At 38.7% G+C, this 18809-nt stretch overlaps 1 protein-coding gene across 6 annotated transcripts in view; it reads right to left on the minus strand.

The window, feature by feature from the left end:
• The window catches only part of DCAF6 (DDB1 and CUL4 associated factor 6), a 75465-nt gene that overhangs the window by 26237 nt on the left and 30419 nt on the right, over positions 1-18809 (minus strand). For 3 of the 6 annotated variants that reach the window (XM_066207957.1, XM_066207970.1, XM_066207956.1), the window contains exons 7-12: positions 17007-17221; positions 15115-15208; positions 13655-13774; positions 13185-13430; positions 8181-8348; positions 1199-1258 (exon numbers count right to left, since the gene is read on the minus strand). In XM_066207957.1, coding sequence (XP_066064054.1) covers positions 1199-1258; positions 8181-8348; positions 13185-13430; positions 13655-13774; positions 15115-15208; positions 17007-17221 — 903 coding nt within the window. The remainder of the gene's footprint in view (positions 1-1198; positions 1259-8180; positions 8349-13184; positions 13431-13654; positions 13775-15114; positions 15209-17006; positions 17222-18809) is intronic. The other 3 variants (XM_066207959.1, XM_066207958.1, XM_066207960.1) reach the window with 2 other exon arrangements.

Genomic DNA, 18809 nt, shown 5'->3' on the forward strand with positions numbered 1-18809 from the left:
CTGCAATAGATGTAAAGGCCAACCCTCCACTATTACAATCACAGTCCAAAAGATTTTTAAAAAGTCAAATGTGAGTCAAAAGACTGTGATCCATTTGAAACCATTTTGTACACACTGGAATGACTTTCGGGTTCTGCTGGACTGTCAGAATGCTGGCATTATAAATGTATGTGATCACAATAAGAATCAAAAGATCTTTAAACCCCAAACCAGTCTTAAAACGTGAATGCCAACAAGAAAGACTGGTCCAACAGAAGACAGCTGACTCAGTACTAAATTAAGAAAAGGCAGAAATAAGAAGGAAAAATCTCAACAGTTGCCAAACAGGCTATTTTTCAGAAGTGGGATTTCAAAATGGCTTTCTAGTTTACAATGTGAAAGAAGACAAAGCTGTTTTGTGGGATTTAAGCTATTAAATCGCTACAGATGCTTTGATACGGAAGCATAATGCAGAGTGTACGGCAATCTATTTTTAAATTAGCATCTATCACTCTTTAATTATTCAGCCATAAATATTCCCTACAGATGACATTGATGCAGCTGGAATAGGGTCACCTCTGGCCCACTTCAGTGCTCACAGTTTGGAGACTGATGCATTATGGGCATAGAAAAAGCTCCCAAGCATTCTTTCCACCCCCAGTCCATAGGGATCCTACAAGAAACACCAGTACTTGTTCAGCAGGAGGGGTGAAGGACAAGGGGATACAGAGGGAAGATGCAGCTCAGTGCAATGGGGGCTCTGAATTCACTCAAACTGTGCAGGAATAACAAAGCCGCACATCACTCATGGATAAGAGAAATTAAGGTGGCATTATGAGATTAAAGGTTGTTGCAATCTTGATATTTGCCCTTTGACCCAAGAAGAACCATTCAGAAAAAAAACAACCTGGTTAAATAATTCATTTTACTTTGCATTTTACTGTCTGAAGAATACATGTGACATTTACTCTACCTACACTGAACTGTAGTAATTGCATGAAGAATCGAGCTTAGGATGGCTTTCAAAAACAACAATTAACCTCACTCTGTTAATCATATTGGTCATTAAATAATGAGTTTCCAGCAGATCTGCTTACAGAATTCTACTTTATGTGGATGAACATCATTTTTAGACTGTTTCTCATCATGAAAAGCAACTTTAAAAGGAAGCATTGCAATCAGCTATGGCTGGGTATAGCGCATTTCCTGTCACACGCACCCTGTGGCTCATCAAGTGACATGGATCCAAGCTGTTTGTTAACCACTGAAGAAGGAGAATCTGAAACAAAAACGAGATTTCAACTTAAAACATAAGCAGCAGAGAACTGCACAGCAATGTCACGATCATATGTTAGTTTAAAATAAAAAAAGCAGCAACATAAGGAAGCTTTGGGTTTGTTTAATGAGCAGCCAGCCATATTGCATTTTCTAGGCATGACAGAAGCAAAGCCACTTGTTTCAAACCATTCTTTATTCACTGAACAGCCTGAAGCTTGCTGACATGTTGATAATGAAAATGCCTGTCCATTACCAAATATTTTACTGTGTTCTTCACACTTCTGACACGGCAGGAAAAACACTGAAGAGTCACGACTCCTAAAGCCTTTGCTCCAGCTACCAAATGACATGAGTATTTCACACCATGTGCAAAATGTAAATTTCAGAATATTTATACTTCTGCATAAAATACTCCATGGCGTACCAGTACCTCCAATATTTAAACACTGTTTTAATAATAGTGTTTTAGAACATCAAGGCACCAAAATACATCCCACTTATATGACAGTTTGGCAGTTCTGCATTCTTAGATGCTGCGCCTATAATGACTGAGAACAAGTCTTGATGAGTTTATCACAGCACCACACCTGCCAGTCTTACAAGCATCCCCATCAATCACATAAACAAACAAATAAATAGAATAATCACAACCCCCCAGCAGAAAAGTGCCTTTTTTTCCCCCCTTGGAACTACCAGTTAATAACTATCACCAGCACTCATTCATTGCACAGACACAACAGAGGCAATATTCAGTGTTTTCTGAGAGCCTATTTCCCTTGTCCCCTCTGAAGACCAGATCTTGCTTCTGTATTATCTGAAGACGAGCTGATGTACATAAATTAATGCAGTATTCCAAAGATATTGGCTGGAGTATCATATCTTGGTTCCACTTGTTGATCTTCTGTTATAAACAAATCCATGCTAAACTAAAAGGATTTAATATCCTGTACTACAAACTGAGTCACAGTCTGCCAACATCACAGCATGCTAAATGAATTTTAACATAAATGTAGATCCTGTACAAGGAAAGCAATGAAATAACACTCTCTCCTACAGGAAGCTCCCTTCCAGCTTTAAGCCAGAATCACCAGCAAGACCTTTTCTGTACTACAGCCATAAAACCTGCTAAATTGACCAAGCTGCTTTAAATACATATATTCCCAAGCAGGCATTCACTCCCAGCCATTGGTGGAAGCACGGCAGTGTGCTCATTTGCCACGCTGATATCCAGGTGCAGGGAAGGGGAGGGGAGCAAAGGAGAGAGACCAGGAAAGTCCGAGGCTGTGTTCTGGAGGCTGCCTTGTTTTGGGAAATGGGCTTGCACAGCTTATTTCTGTAACTGAGGAACATTCAATTGGTTCTGGTTTGTCTTCCATGCTCAACCATACCCATGCCTTGCACCAAGCACACCTAAGTCAGATCACAGAATTTATCATCTAGATTTATGGCATGCAGCTATTAAGTAGAAGATTTGTAGCATTAATATACTTTACTTTCCAAAAGTGAGTTGTGCTTTATATATAATATCTAAATTAGAAGAGAAGGATTTATGGGGGAGTTTTTTCAACGGAGTAATAAGGCACTTTTTGGAAGGTAAATCAGACCAAAAAGCTGGTGTGTACAGATGCTCCACGTCATGAGATGATCTCCTTGTGTTCCAGCTGACTCAGAGCAGGAACCTGTGCCTCTTTCAAGGGCTGGCTTTGATCTCTGACTCACAAAGTCCATGGCTGGGATTAACTTGTATCAGAAGTGCTAAAGGGGGGGGAGGTCCTGGACTGCAAGCTGAGAAACTTAATGCATGACAGTGATCCCAGCCATGCTCTGTTCCCGCACTCAGATCCTTTCCAAAAGCTCATACGCCCTTGTTTAAAAGGTTTTTTGTGCTGCCAAATATTTAACTTGGCCGGAGAAGCTCATCTTGTCAACTCTGTAATTCAGACCTGGATCATCAGAAGACTGAACTAACGCATTTTAATTAGAAAAGTAAGAAATTACATCTACTACCCTTTCCAGCATTTATCATTTTATTAAGACCTCACACTATACAGCAGTAAGTAAAAAAAGTAGGTACGTTTTGCCACGTGCATCATCCAACCACAGTAAGTGAAAATGAAAAAGTTTCTAGGTAGAAGTCCATGACAGCAGAGGCTTAAACCTCCCACATCTCACTGTTACATCCGAGTCTCCATCCAACTTTGTGAATGCATTTCGCTTTAATAAATGAATGTTTAATGAACATATAGGAAACATCCTAAACACCTGAATTAGCATGGTTAAGGATAGAGTTGTTTGTAGAAATTTGAAATCCCGTTGTTTCCTTTTCCAAGGACCCTGAAGCCACAGATCACCAGCACCCCCTGAAGTGGCTCTGCAGTCTGGAAGCCCCACCTCAGGCAGGGAAATCAGCACGACCATGAAACCAGCCTAGAGAAGTTCAGGTAAATGCCTCTTTTTTTAATATATGGCTTTGTTTTGTAAAAAAAAAAAAAGTCTGAAAAAAATTCTTTCATGATTTCTTATAAAGCTTTTGAAAAAAAAGTATTACCAAAACTGTGCCATATAGTTAAAAAAACAAACAAAAATCCAAACTCTTACCTGAGCCTTCACAGGCTGGGTCTACATCCCAATGCAGTTCACCACTGGTTGTAATGTCACCAGTACATTCTAAACTGGAGCACCACTTAAAGAGGGAACTGGAGATTCATAAATTTGGGGAACCTCAAACAGAAAATAGAAGATAATTTTAAGGTCAGTTATATGCTGAAGGATCTTCCTATAGTTTGGGCAATCAGCACCTGACTTCACCAAAATATCAGCATGCCACCTCAGTTTTGGTTGAAAAAAATTCCTCCTTACATCACCAGCTTCAGGGTGAGGTCTAAAGCAGTGAGAACTGTTTTAAAACTCCTAAAACATGATACGCGTAGAGGAATCTAAGACATGAAATACTTGATTTAATAACTATGAATAACTGCTTTGCACAGTGAATAAGCTCTCAGTTACATTGTGCACTTCAAACAGACATTTCTACATCTGAGTGTTAGCAAAGAGTTTAGTGATAAAAATGTCATTCCCCTGTTCTTCTCCAAAAGCTTTAACACAGAAATGAAGGTCCAGTTTGCTCTGCTTTAAAGACTGACTGTATAGATCAACCAAAAGTTTAAAAAAGAAAAGTCAATTTGTAGCACAGGTTCTGCAATATGCCAGCATGCACATGTATATTTCTGCATTCCACAGCAAATGCAGTCTAAATCAATTTTTTTTCCTCAGAAAAAGAAAAGGGCTAATATTAATTCATGTTTTTGTGGGTAAGATTAAGTACAATGACCACTGCAGGAACCCTTGATCTATATGTTTTTTTCTTTTTCACTTCATGATCAGCTGGTTCATGTTTCTGTTACTTTTCAAATTGAGTTCCATCTCCCTAAAATTCTCAGAATGAGAAGTGAAGTAGTAATGGTGACGCATCCGTGGCATGGCAGCAATAACAACAGGTTAAAAAGTTACACTTTCTTTGTTGTTTGCATATAGCACATAAATGCAGTTGTTTAAATACTGCACAGGATCTAAATATTATGAAATGCCACAATAATGCAAATAAAAATCTAGGCTTTGAGGGAGAAATTGTACAATAAATAAAAATCCAAACTAAACTGAAATATTTACTACAGTTCCCTAATTAAAGTGGCTACCAAAAAGATCTGAATCTATTCAATACCGAAGCAAAGGCTTGAAGACAAAATAGACCTGATCCATGCAGCACTACCTGCTTCTAAAATTCAGCCAAATTCCAAATTTAGACAGTACTGAAGAGGGGTATTATCCACTAAAACAGAATCTCTGTCATCTGAGACCTTTTGTCTCAGAGTCAAATAGTGAATCATTACTCATCTCCCTTTCACATTCAAAAATACAAACTTCTGACCATATTTTTCTAAATAGCGAAGGTCAACTACTACAGATTGCTCTTACAAATCCTCATGTAACTGGGAGACAGAATAACTACCACACAGTCTAATTCTCTGTTAAACCTGTGAAAGCTTTCAGCTCTTGACATTTTCTACTTGTAATTTCTTACATGGCTGGGATATTTTTCTCCTCCTACTCAAGCTCCTGTGGCTGCAAAGATAAGGATTAATAATGAAGTACAAGTCAGAATTGGTGGCCTTAGCCTCGCACTGAATTCCCTCCAAAATTGCAAGTGCAAATTATACAAGTTTCACCAGAGCAGGGATTGAGAACTTGCAGACACATTTTGGGCTGTAATTTTTTTCTCTTTGAAAATTTACAACTAGTATATGCCTGAAAACTGAGCACCTGCCTCATGACAAAGCAGCAAAGACAACCTTTCAGGAAAAAAAATAGAGATTGTCTCTGCATAGGAATTTATTACTTTTAAAAGACCCCAAACTATCCAAACTACTCACTTATTTTTCTCCTACCACATTTCTGAAAAATCAGCTAAGCACAGTGTCAGAAAACAATCACGTCTATGAAGAAGCAAGAGACCACAAATGTGCAGCTCTGGTTTTCCAAAGGAATAGATTATGAATAATCAATTTGAAAAAATCAATCTTGGGAGGTCAGAAAAGGTAAACAAAACAAAGTAACTTTCAAAAAAAGAAATGAGCAAGTACAGAGAATATCTTCACATCCAGAGTGCAAAAATCTTACAAAGTAAATAAAAAATGCAAAGGTGATCCCCAGTCAAAAGAAAGGAGCTTCAATTGTTCCCTCCCAAAGCAGGGGAGAGGAGTGCAATGGAAGAAGCTGACAAAGCACAACAGGAATATCTTGTTTTTACACATACAAATAGAAAGGAAAAGGCAATGTAATCTTTTATCAACTTTCTCTAGATCTAATAGACCAAACATATTAAATATTTGCAAATTAAAATTTCTCCTTTTATAACTTGCACTGCCTGTACTGCTGAAGGCAACAATTCCACGCCTCTGACCAAACCTCGAGGAGATACATCCTAATGAGCCAGAGGTCAGGGAGAAAAATAGTTCCCCCTTTGTCTCCCCAGAAATAAATATTTCCACAGCACTGAGTAATTCTGTCTTTCAAAGCAATTATTTAGTAAATAAAACAGTTAAATTTTCAAATTCATTGTCATTATAAGCAGAAAGAGATAAATATTTGAATATTAGTCTCCTCCGAGGCCGTGTATGTGGCTCTCAAACAAAAGGATTGGGTGTTTCCAAGAGTTCCCTTAAAGTTCTAAGCATGTGGGACCTCAAAACTCCAAGAGGCAGTTTTAGGGGATCCAAACTATGCACAAGATCCCTCTGCCTCTCAGTCAAAGCAATTACTCAGCTTAAACTTTCCCATTTGTGGCAGTATGGATCCTACAATGTGCTGTAGGAACTTCACAAGCAACTGGGAGTAAAAAATTTATACTGCATTCTTGACGGAGCACTAAGGAAGAGATGGGAGAGATGTATCAAGAGAAAGCCAGAGCAACACACCCTTCAGGGGTAGTAAAATCCCCACAGATAAACCTCCAGACATGGCTGTAAACAAACTTTATTCCCTACTTCAATTCAGTGGGAAGCAATTCAGAAAAAAAAAAAAAAAAAAAAAAATTAAAAATTAAGCCGTTCTGAAAAGGAAATGAAATGAAAGATCAAGATCTATTGACTGTGTTAGCTACAATTTTTCCTCTATCAATACTTATATTTGAGTTAATAAATTCTGATGTTCAGTTTGCCAGGAAAAAAAAAAAAAAAGAAAAAGAAAAAGAAAAAAAAAGACAAACCAAAATTGGTTTGAAGTGGGTTTTTTTTTGTCCTGGCAGGAAACTGCAGCCCCCTTCAAGGCCACCACTACCACTGCTGCTCCTGCTCTCCTCCTACAGGTAACAGGCACCCATGGTTGCCATCTCCAAGACAGGTAACACAGCCCACCCCAAGGATGTTCTGGTTTCCAAAACACTAAAACCTCACTGCAGTATTTTCTAGTGTAGAAAACTATTCAAAATTCAGTAACTGCATACTGCGACCAGAGCATGGGCCACTGTTACATCAAATAGTTCTTTAGGGCTCCAGATTAAGGAACAGACTGAACCATAGCAAGACAGCTGTGAATGTGTGACATAATCCTTAGAAGCAATTTAGCCACATCTCAACTGTCACAGGATTTCTCCACAGAAGAGACACTGCTAGACATGACTTTGCAACACAAAATACACTGAATTCTCACACGGCATGCAGCTCACTCGTTTTTCCATGGTGCCATGACAAAGTTTGCTTCAAGTTTATGCTTTAGGGTTTGCCTCTTTATTCATATGCATGCTTCTGCCCTAACTTTCTCAAATATGTTATTGCAAACATATTTGAGGCTTTCTTGTAATCATTTTTAATTTCAGTAAGACAAGAGAGAAAGAGGATGGTGAAATGAAAAGTTGCTCTGTTCAAAAAAAGGAGAGCATGTCTGGGGACTTTGGCTAGGTACAAGTAATTTCACTACACTTATTGTAAAACCATAGCACTGAAGAGTGCCAAAACTCTGTTTTACTGAATTGTTACTCTGATTTAGACCACATGCTAACCAAAAGCCAAGTCTTAAATGTTACTGTTGGATACAAGCGGCACCCAATTGCAATTTCAGTGTGTAATTCTGCTCAGAACACAGCCGTTTCTTGCCCAGCTGCTCTAATGACCATTGCACAAACCTGATACCATGCACCTAGAAAAACCACTTCCACATCTTATCACTCCATCCAAACATGTTAGCTCAACAAACCTGACCACACAACTGCTTCCCTGACCATGTGATGATCAACACCACCACATGCAAGGCAAGACAAGCAGCGAATGCAGGAAATGCCTCGTTCTGGAGGAGAAGCATCTCAGCAAACAACGGCAGCACAAACTACAGCTACATCATCTGCTGGAGAAACCTTGGCAAGTGACCACCTGCTGCCTGAGGGTGCTGTGAGGAGCCCTTAGGGGAGGCCAGCTCAGAAGAGGAGGGCTGTGGTGCAGAACCCTCAGCCAGCTCTCGCTGTCTCTGCTGCTCTGCCTTCTTAAGCCTCAGTCGCTGCAGGCCCCTACGGATTATTGCTAACTCGGGTCCCATTAACTCTGACAAACAGGGATGGAGACAGAGAAAGGAGGTAAAGAGAGAAGCGTTGAGCAGTCAATATATAGAACAGAGAGGAGGGGTGGGGGGACTGACCAAAGAGACAAGCAAACAGGTACTAAGTGTCATTACAGTGAAAAAAAAATTTTACTAACATCCAGAAATCGAAATCTTGAAGTTGGTTTTCTCTTCCTAAAGGCATGAATCACAGGACTGAAACGTTCAGGATTCGTGCCATACAATGCAATCCCCCTCCCCATCTCCGGCAATGAAACCATTAAACAAAGAATTATTTAAGGAAAATAGATATAGCCTGGTTAAATCCCAACAAAGCACACAACAGATGTGTTCATTTTGATGTTCCTAACACACGGAATAAATAAATGAGAATATTTGGTGTAAAACCATGCAACTGTGCTCTACAGGTAAGTTTTCAAAATTAATGTAGTAACTTCCTGACGTTTCCAAAAAAAAGGTACATTTTGAGCAAAACAAACCAGTGCAAAAAGTAAACTGGAATTATGGAAGAGGTGGCAAAACAACAGCTAAACTAAAAAATACACTTCTCTATGAACTCATTTTTAATTTCAGATATTCCCTGTGGTTGAGGATTCACAGTCTGAAATCACTGTTAAGTGGTTCTACAGACAAAGTAGTTTATAGTATCATAAGCAATTCTTAGTAGCATCCTCTTAATAGATTATTCTTTTAGTCCCATCTTTAGAGGCTTCACTGTTTTCATCATTTTGTCTTTATTCATTTGCCAGTTAAACTATTTTGGCATGCTAAGTTCACTGCCTGACTACCGGTACTTTTGCAAACTGCCATAAAATGAGGCGTCCAAGCAATTTTTTATTATTTCCATGCCCTTTGCAGATTTCCTCCACTTACACAAGTGCTTCTCTTTAAATAACACAGATTGTGTCTTTAATAGCAGTGTCTGAATCACACTAAAACGTGTGATTAAAACAGTAGAGAGCATTACATTGGCACGAGGCCTTTCAGCCAGGCAAAAGCTTAACAAATATTCTGTAACCCTCTTCCACACAGTGAAACAAACAAACCTTAAATTTTCTTCTATGAAGAGAAACAAACCCCAAACCAGAATCCAGTAACTGGAAACTCAGTGACAAGCACCAGTTAATACTGACTGGTCATGAGGTTTAATGTACTTAGTCTAACATAATTTCTGGGAGAAACATCCCCTCAGTTTATGGTTGGTAAGGTGTAACAAAAAAAAAACGATATAGTTCCTAAAAGGAATATGGCATCAAAGAGATTTGCTATGAATAGCTTTTATGTCCCAAAACCATTTATGGAAATAAAAACTCCAAATGGCCTATGGAATATTTTAAAGGGAATTTCAATGATGCTTAAAATTGCAGTTTTCAATACTTGCTGCCGATTCAGTTCTACTGAGTTAAGAGACAGCCGCAATTTAAGATGTAACAAGAACTACAATACGAAATGGAAAAGCTGCTATCCTGGATATGTCCAGTGACAATACCTTTTAATGTATTCCAGAATATCTAAGCAAATGTTTATTTTGCCAGCAAATGAAGTGAGGAAATAGAAATAAATAAAAAAACCCAGTTACTGTCACATTTCCATTCAAAATTTAAAAGCAGTTACCTTATCTCAGAACACGTATTAGGGTTAAGCTTTGTACTAATTAGCCAACTGCCCCCCTGCAGCCCGTCCCAATGGTACCTGTGTGTATATGGAATTTTATTTATGAGAAAAACTGTGTTATATCTTACTGTTTGCTGTACCTGGTGTTTATTAGTGGTTGAAAACATCAGCATCTTAAAACTAATATACAAAATTTAAAGGTTTCCACTGAATGACACAAGCAGGGCAAGAAAATAAATTTGTTGTATTTTTCCTTAGTGACAAGCATGATGATCTCCAGCAATTGTTCTCAATATATACATATATAAAAAATTATTCAAATGTTCTGGCAGTAATAGGCTACTGAGATTTTGTTGTTTAATTGTAACTAAAATGTTCAAGCTTCTAGAACATACATTCTGCTAAAGAGACCTATCCCAACAAGCTCCAGCACTAAACCATTTCTGTACTGACTCTGTTTTGAACGGGTACTTCATCTCTTAAAAAGTTTTAAGAAATTCAGCTGTAGAAGCTCAAATGCTCACCACGCGACGCATTTTCCTGAACACCAAACCAACAATAAATTTGAACTGTATATTTATGCAAAGGCATTGTGATGATCCTGCATTCGAACGCAGGATTAACACGAGTGCTTGTAGAAATTATTTATGGAACGCTGTTTACAAGCCTGGGTTAGGAATTCATGCTCTAATTCTAAGGAAGTCATTTCCTGAAAACACATTCTTCAGCTTCTGAGTCCTTGCTACAATATTGTAGCAATACTGTACAACTTGTATCTGCCATGACTTTACACAAAATGGTGGCTGAAAACCTCTTTTCTCCTTCTTCCACCTTGCAAAATGCCTCCCCAATCATCCACCTCTTACAACACACCTCTGTCTGAGCTTCCTACTCACCCCCGCTGCATTTAAACTATTCCTATTAGCACATTCCCTCTTCTGTCAACCCCCAAAAGGCAGCAGGTTTAATTCACCTTTAAATGCAGGTGAACAAGCTGAGGGAACCCTGTCCTTGATGCAGAGGGCAGTGTTTTGTAGATATAGACTACAGACAGTGAGTAAATAAAATCTCACAACTGAACACAGCCACAGGTCACCAGGGTAAATGAACACTGCAAAATGGACATTCCCAACCCAGCCTGCTCATTCATAAACCCTCTGCGACCCCTCTGCCCAGGAGCTTCCCTGCTCCCTGAACTCACTCACTCCTGTTACCCAAAAACTTGTCTTGCCCTGACTCCAGTGTCTCATCTGCACTGCTCATGAAACAGCCTTATTCTGTATTATATACAGGATTGCACCTTATTATTATTAGGTGTAAACACCTTGTTCTATTACATTTATGCCTGCAGGAGTCCTGCAGACAATTTTAAGCTGCCAATCTCACACCCCACTTAGAAGAGTCTATCAAAAGAATCTATCAAATATTATACAGCAAATTAGAAAGTATCCATTGTCTGTCAACCAACCATCACCACCCCTTTCAAAACTAAATATATTCTGAAATCCAAAGTAACACTGGGAAAGAAGAAATGCTCTTAGAAAAGAAGAGCTGGATTAAGAAATAACAACTTCCACTTCATGCTAGCAGAATAAACTTTTGCTTAGAAATACAAGGAGATTCAGAGAAAAAAATTTTTCTGGTCAGCACAGATGCCTTAAAACGCAGGCTGGAAAATGTACCACAGTTCCAGAAATCCTCTCTGATGCGTTATCTTTCTGAAACCCACAAAGTGTCAATGACATAGCTTGAAGCAATTATTTTTGATACAGTAGATACTCTCCTGGCCACTCTAAGTTCCAGAATAAACCATATACTTTTAAAAATAAATAGATCAAAATGAACCTGTGGTAATGGTACATGTGTTCTCTGATGGCTATGCCTCTGGATCAAAGAGAGTGGCAGCTAAATTGGGTTGCACTGAATTACAGGAGACCCCCTAATCATCTCTTTGTGTGTGCATTGTGGAAAAACTTGAGATTGCAGCAAGCTGACACCAATACTAATAAAAACCAGAGGTGACTGAAAGCCTCTGACACTAAACTTTTTAACATTTTCTAAAATTCCTGCGTGTATTGCCATTTTCCTGCTCACTTTATCTCTAAGTATCAGACTAATTGCAAGGTTTAAAAAGCAATAATGGCATGTTACATGAATTTCAACTTATGTCTTTATCTTCCCTGTCTTTGAGATACCGGGTACCTCATCATTTCTCACCCAACCCAAAGATTTTGGCTGCAGCAGTCACAGTACGTTGAATGGCACACTTTCCCCTGGGAAATGCCCATCCCTCCTGTACTCCAGAATATCAAATTTAAGGCCTGAAAAAGACAGAGAGCTTGATTTTTTTTTTACAATAGGATTTATATAAGACAAAAGAACTCAACCTGTTGGTCCTTCAGGTCACATCAGCCTTTCTACTATAACTGTGAAGCCCAGAAAGCCACTTTATAAAGTAAAAATAAACTCTTGTGCAAATATTCCACTCTAAAGGCTGTGGCATTGAGATGGAAAAGGTCAAGTTAAAGCATAAGGTGCTCTTTTACTAACCAAATTAATTTCTGACATTCTGACAGCAGAACATACTTCCTTCTTTTTCCCCCAAGAAGAATATAAGCCTGTATTAAACACAGATGAGTTGCTTCAAGATACACAAACTTAACTATCAACATGAGGTAAAATTTATTAACCAATAATGGAATGTCACGCCAGGTGAGCCTTGTTTACCCAAATACTTTTGAGAAGCTAAAACCCAACACTGCTGACTCTGAAGTGTTGAGGATGGAGGTTCCCTCTGAAGGAGACATTTCCTACCTCCCCTGATTGCAACAGGCACAAGTTCTGCCATTCATTGCACTGATGCTGCTACAGCCAAATCCCAGTGGAAGAGGGCAGGATGTCACTATACTCCATGAAGACAACAGTAAGTTTAGGGAAAAAAAAAAAAGGCAAAAAGCTTCTGTTTCTACTTCAAAAGACAATACTGGCGATCCCCTTGGGAATTTCTTTTTCAGACAAAGGTACAGAGTTGATGGTTTTACTCTTCCTTTAAACCACAGCTGCAACCACTTGGTAACTATAAACCACCTAAGTCTCATTAAGGATGTGCAAGGAAGAAAACAGATGGAGATCAATTACCCAAAATATCCTAAAAGAGAATTGTTTCTTATTTTTCATAAACAATGACAGGATGGATTTCTTCTCACCAGACTGATGCAGCACAGGCTGAGTTGAGGCCCCTAAAGAAGGCTTTTGTTCATTATCAGGAGAGGACAGTAATGAAGTTGACGGGGGACTTTCTGTCGAAGATGATGTTGAAGGAGCTTGAGCTGACATGGTAGAAGAGGAAGATGATGGAAACTGTTCGGTAACATCTACTTCCATTGCAGTTTCTGATTCTCTACTAGGTGCCATGTTATTAGTAGCAGGAGCATCTGTCCGATTAGTCCCACCTTTGATTAAAAAATACAACAAAAAAAGCAAGAAAAAGAGCTCAAAAGTAAACTTACTCTGCCTCTAAAGATCCCTTTGCACTACCATTCCTATAAACAAATGTGCTCAGTTCTTCTGTGCGCTAAGATTTTGTTTACACCTAGGACAGGCTGATACTGCAAGCCTGAACATCCACTATAAACACAATTTCTGTTGTAATTATTGTTGAAAAGAAGGAAATCACCTCTGGACCGTGATCTTCCTCGTCCTCGATTGCTCTGTGCAACTTCACTGGCTTCTTCAAACCACCTTGACAGCATGTCTGACATCCTCTGCATCAGAGACACATTGGGACTCTGCTCCCCTGGAGAACAAATGGTGCTGAAGTTTTATCTACAGGTTTACCAAAAAGTACCTTTCCCCCCCTTATTTCTTGCAGGAATGGAGACCACCCCTCACCCCCTTCTCCCACAGGAAACAGTTCCCTTCAGCCTGTTCCCAATGCCCCTGTCTATCCTCATTTCCACAGTACAGGGCTCTGACCCTCTGCTGGGATCCCTCATTCCCCTCCTGAGCCTCAAGCAGAGGAGCTCTGACCTTAAAACACAAATAATGGAATTGCAACAGCCAAAGAAAACAGACTACAGGTGGTTAATGACGCCATAGGAAATATTAGCAATAGGTTCAAAAAAATGGATTTCAGAAGCCCACAGGCAACAGAACCACATGCAGATTGTAAAGGAGCAGATGGGATCGCACCCCCCAACGTTTCTAATCCTGTAATTCCAAATACTGGGAGAGCAAAAAGACAGAGTAAGGTAAGAGAACAGGCTCCTATTCTCTCCCCAAAGAACATCTCCTACTGCCTGTGTCAGGTACAGAATCCTAGACACTTCTATTCTAGTTTGAGGAAGCAGGAAAGTGAGAACAACAGCACAGAAAATTTGGAAAGGGAAACGGTAGGCAGAAAGGGAGGAAGATTTAAGGGAGCTAGAGCCAAATACTTGGAACTCCCCAGCTTGTCAGATTTAAACAGAAACGTATTATTAGATGAAAATTAAGATGAGTGACAAAAAGTGCTCTGCCCTGCTTTGCTATTCCAATTTTTGATACCCAGGCATAGCTTTGGAAATGCTTTATCTACTAAAATCTCAAGCAATTGAGTAATATAGTATAAACATGAAAATATAAGCATAAAAATTAGCCACCCTGTGTTACTAAATGACATTATAGAAATGAAAAGTATAATATTAGAATCCTATTGCTTTGAATCCCAGTCCTCTAATGTGACCACGAAAGAGCATTTCATTTGTAACTGTGATTGCATGTGAGGTGTGACTATAAAGAAAAGCAATAGGTGTTGGTGTTAGTCCCTGAGCAATGACAATGAAAACAAAGCTGTCCTTTACTTACATCAGCCTAACTGAAACAATATCATTTTCCTGGTAAGAGTATTTTCAATACTTTTAATTTTAAAAACCATTGTACAATAGCAGCTCTGTGCTAAACGCTAAGAAAACCATCTTAAGGCCTGGCTGACTGTTCAAACAAGAACAATCTGAAGCACATATTTAGGGAATACCTCAGAAAAACTGGAAACTAAGACCCAAACCAACATGAAAAAAGAAACCCAAACCAAATCAAAAACCCAACAAAACACAGCAGCAAAGACAACAACCTCCCTTCAAATGCAAATGCTTTTACCATCTCTCTCCCTCTCACTCTCAGGCCTTGCTCTTGGCCCAGTATCGGACCAATCCCCTCTGAGCCGCAGACGTTTCACGGGAGGCTGACGCAACTGGGGGAGAGAAAAAAGGAGAAAAAAGCATTACACAGCTATTTATGTTCTGCAGTACAGGATTCTAAGCCTAAATATAAATCTCAATTTTCTTAAGTCACCTAAATTCATATCTGTCACCAAAACAGAATGTCGGCCTTATGTTCAGATCAACCATGAATAAGCACAACACTTATCAACAAAATGCACAAATTTTAGTTTCAGCAGCCTAAATGACTCCCAGAGCTAATGCAGCTTTTATTTTAAACTAACTTCATCATGTTAATCGAATCTTTCTATAGGGACCAATGATGATTAAGGTTTTGTTAAATTCAGCCTGAATTCTGCAGAAATATTCACCTCTTCACATTAAAAACTATATGGGAGTTGCAGTTTAACAAAATATGGATTTGTAATTAAGCAAAAGGAAAAAAAAATCAGACATTAAAACAAAAAATGGAAATTTTATGCAAATAAATTCCTGTTTATTTTTAATCTAATTTCTTTTTAGTTTTTTATAACACTTTTCTTGCAGCAGGAAGTACAAAACGATCACTAAATAGGTGGCGTTACTTTCAGCAACTTCCAGAGAAATAGGGAGTGCTTTGCTCATCTAGAAAGACAAGTCGGAGTTTGAAGTCAAGTGTATTGGCTGGATATTTCTGGCCTTAAAAGAAATAAACAAAACAAAAAACAAAACAAACAAAAACCCCAAACAAACAAACAAAAACCCCAAACAAACAAACAAAAAACCGACAACCCAACCAAGCCAGAAACTGTGCTGGCAATTTTAAACTAAATTCCCTGTGGTGAAAGCATATCAAAGTTTTAACTTTCATGACTCCACCAGCAGAGTCCAGAAGAAGTCTTTACATTTCTTCTACTCTATAAGCCAGGCTGCAATAATACCCAAACAACAACACTTTCAGGGATAACAACAAGGACAAAGAATAAGCATTTAAAAGCAACATTCCTAACTGTATCCCTGACTAAGAAAACACATCACAAAAAATGTGCTGGAAAACATTTAAAAATGGTTCCAAACAGATTCTAAAAAAAAAAAGAGGAAGGAAATGTCCACATCACACTTCTCACAGCAAAAAGGAAAATGAAATGATCATCATTATCATCACCCTGATCCTGCAGGTGAGGACAGCAGGATGCTCACAACTCATTGAGAACTCCCTTGTGGTCTGATATAGAGTCTGTGAAAGGGTGAGCAAAACACCAGAGAAAAAAGCAGTGGATGCTTTAGAGAGTGCAGGGAGAGACAGAAACAACTTCACTGTAGTGAAAGGCATTTTTTTAATATCAGAAAATTTAGACTGGAAGGGTCAACGTCATTGTAACTGAGCTGATAATTAACAACTGCTTGACTTTTGAAAACTTTAATACTGCTCAGTGACAGCGGCTCACCTCCCTGATCTAAACATCTTGTACTCCCTCCTATCTGTCATGAAGTGATCGCTTTTACCAAGGAGTATTAACACCTGATTTCAAGGAATATGCTTCTCATGGCATGAAAAGTAACAGAACACACAGCGACTTGCTGGTCTTATGACCCAAGGTTCAGGCAGATGCCTTCTCATCTCTGAGAGGGAAACCAGATGAGAAAGAAAACCAGAGTGACAAAACATTGTCAATAAATACATAAATATGTCTTAAAAATACATCATTTACACCAATCCACTTGTCACACCTCAGTCTATGACCAGCAACATTATTTTCAGATTAAAGGGGAACACAGCTAATGGCATTTCTTGTGTGCTGCAAGTTAAAAAAACATAAAACATGAAAGGAGGGCATCTTAACCACTTGCCTCTTCCCTCCTCTCTTCTGCAGAAGGGACTTTAAGTTCTCGTGCTGTGTCATCCTTGGGATCAAACAAGTAAATGTAATCTGAGGAGTAGCTCACAAGGATCTCTTGGCCATCTTCACTGTAACACAGGGATGTTACCCTGCAGGATTTGTTGTTGAGATGAGGAGGGACAAAACGTGCCACCATTCCCACAGTGCCCCTGCCAGCGTAATTCCCTTTATTAAAAAAAATAAATAAACAAAAAGAGTGGGGGAAGAGAGGAGGAAGAAAAGAATTACACATTTACTGTTGCAAATTTTCAACAGCTTCAATAAACCCCTTATTTGGCATCTAACAAAAGATAATCAGGGCAAAGCTACGTATTCTGGAGTTTCTGCAATAATTTTGATCTGGAGAATGACATATCAGATTTTACAGACTTTATTATTTTTACAAATGCTATGTCCATTACAAAAAAATAAAAGATAAAAACACTCACAGATATATATATATATATATGTCTCATACGCACCACATGGTGTTGTATGGAACTATCTGTCAAATGTGGTACAAATGGAAATTTTAGAACCGAAAACCACAAAACAATAATGCAAATCTGTATCTACACACAAATGAGAAAGGAATTCCTTACATGAAACTTTGAAAATTTAGGTCATACATCTCTTTTCTACCCAATTAAAAAAAAAACCCACTAATTTTTCTTCGAAAACAGAATAAAACTGTCACTTTGAAACTGCAGAACTATACACTACACTGGACTTACCATGCTTTCCTGATCACTCACCTCCAATCCAAACAGAAACAATCTTAAATTCTAGAATTACAAGTTTGTGAGCAGATAAAAGTTACCAGTAAGAAACTTTAACACTGAGAAAAACAGGCTGTTCCAAAACCTCTGAATTTGACACATAACTGTCAACTACATGGCAGAAATGATTAAATGAAAATCAAGTTTGCTCACTGGACACGGAATAATTGACCTCTTAAAAAAACCAAAAAACTCCACAAAATCCCCAACAAGTGACAGAACACTAAACCAGTTTTTTCAAAAAATCAGTCTTCAAAATCTTGATTGTTCTCTCCTTTGCTCTCCAGCCCAAATTCACGTTATTCCCGTAACTGTACAACACTAGAGCACACACACATTTTAGTCAACCCCCAGAACCTGCTCCCAGGCACTTCTCACAGAATTTTGCTGACCACTGTGATGAAAGAATGTCCAACCTATAGAACGTCCACCTGATGAGAAGGATATTTTTATGTTTAGTGATCTTTCCCTTTCTCCTACACCACAGTCATCAACAGGAAAACGCTGCACAAAATGACAGCTTCTGTGCCGCTGCTCATTGACACGAAGGTCACAGCTGTATTTTTAATTCCTATGTGAACTCAACACATAGTTCCAAACACTGATCATACATGATAACCAAGAGCTATGTTAAAATTATGTTACATATTTTTGTACACCCGAAATTTTTAAATAAAATCCTGAAGCATGCCAGCTTTCACCTGAGGAATTTGCAGCTTTTCAGTGAAATTGTGTTAGATGCAGCAATAACTACTGCTGTATCTAAAGGCAAGCACAGTGCAGAATATTATGGAGTTTGTAAGATCTCCTCCCATAAGAAGCATCAAGTTCCAGCATGGTAGAGTACAAGACAAGAACTGAATTAAAATCCAGATGGACCGCTGGAGGCTGCAATCCCTGGATTTTTGGAATCCTGGAATCACAGGTTTCAAGACAAAACAAGAGACATTACAAAATGTCCTTTCCTGGGTTCAGTACACAATGCATTCTAAGAT

The sequence above is a fragment of the Chamaea fasciata genome, unplaced genomic scaffold, assembly GCF_029207755.1.
Source record: "Chamaea fasciata isolate MVZ Bird 193981 ecotype frontalis unplaced genomic scaffold, bChaFas1.0.hap1 SCAF_2, whole genome shotgun sequence".
Classification (NCBI taxonomy): Eukaryota; Metazoa; Chordata; class Aves; order Passeriformes; family Sylviidae; genus Chamaea; species Chamaea fasciata.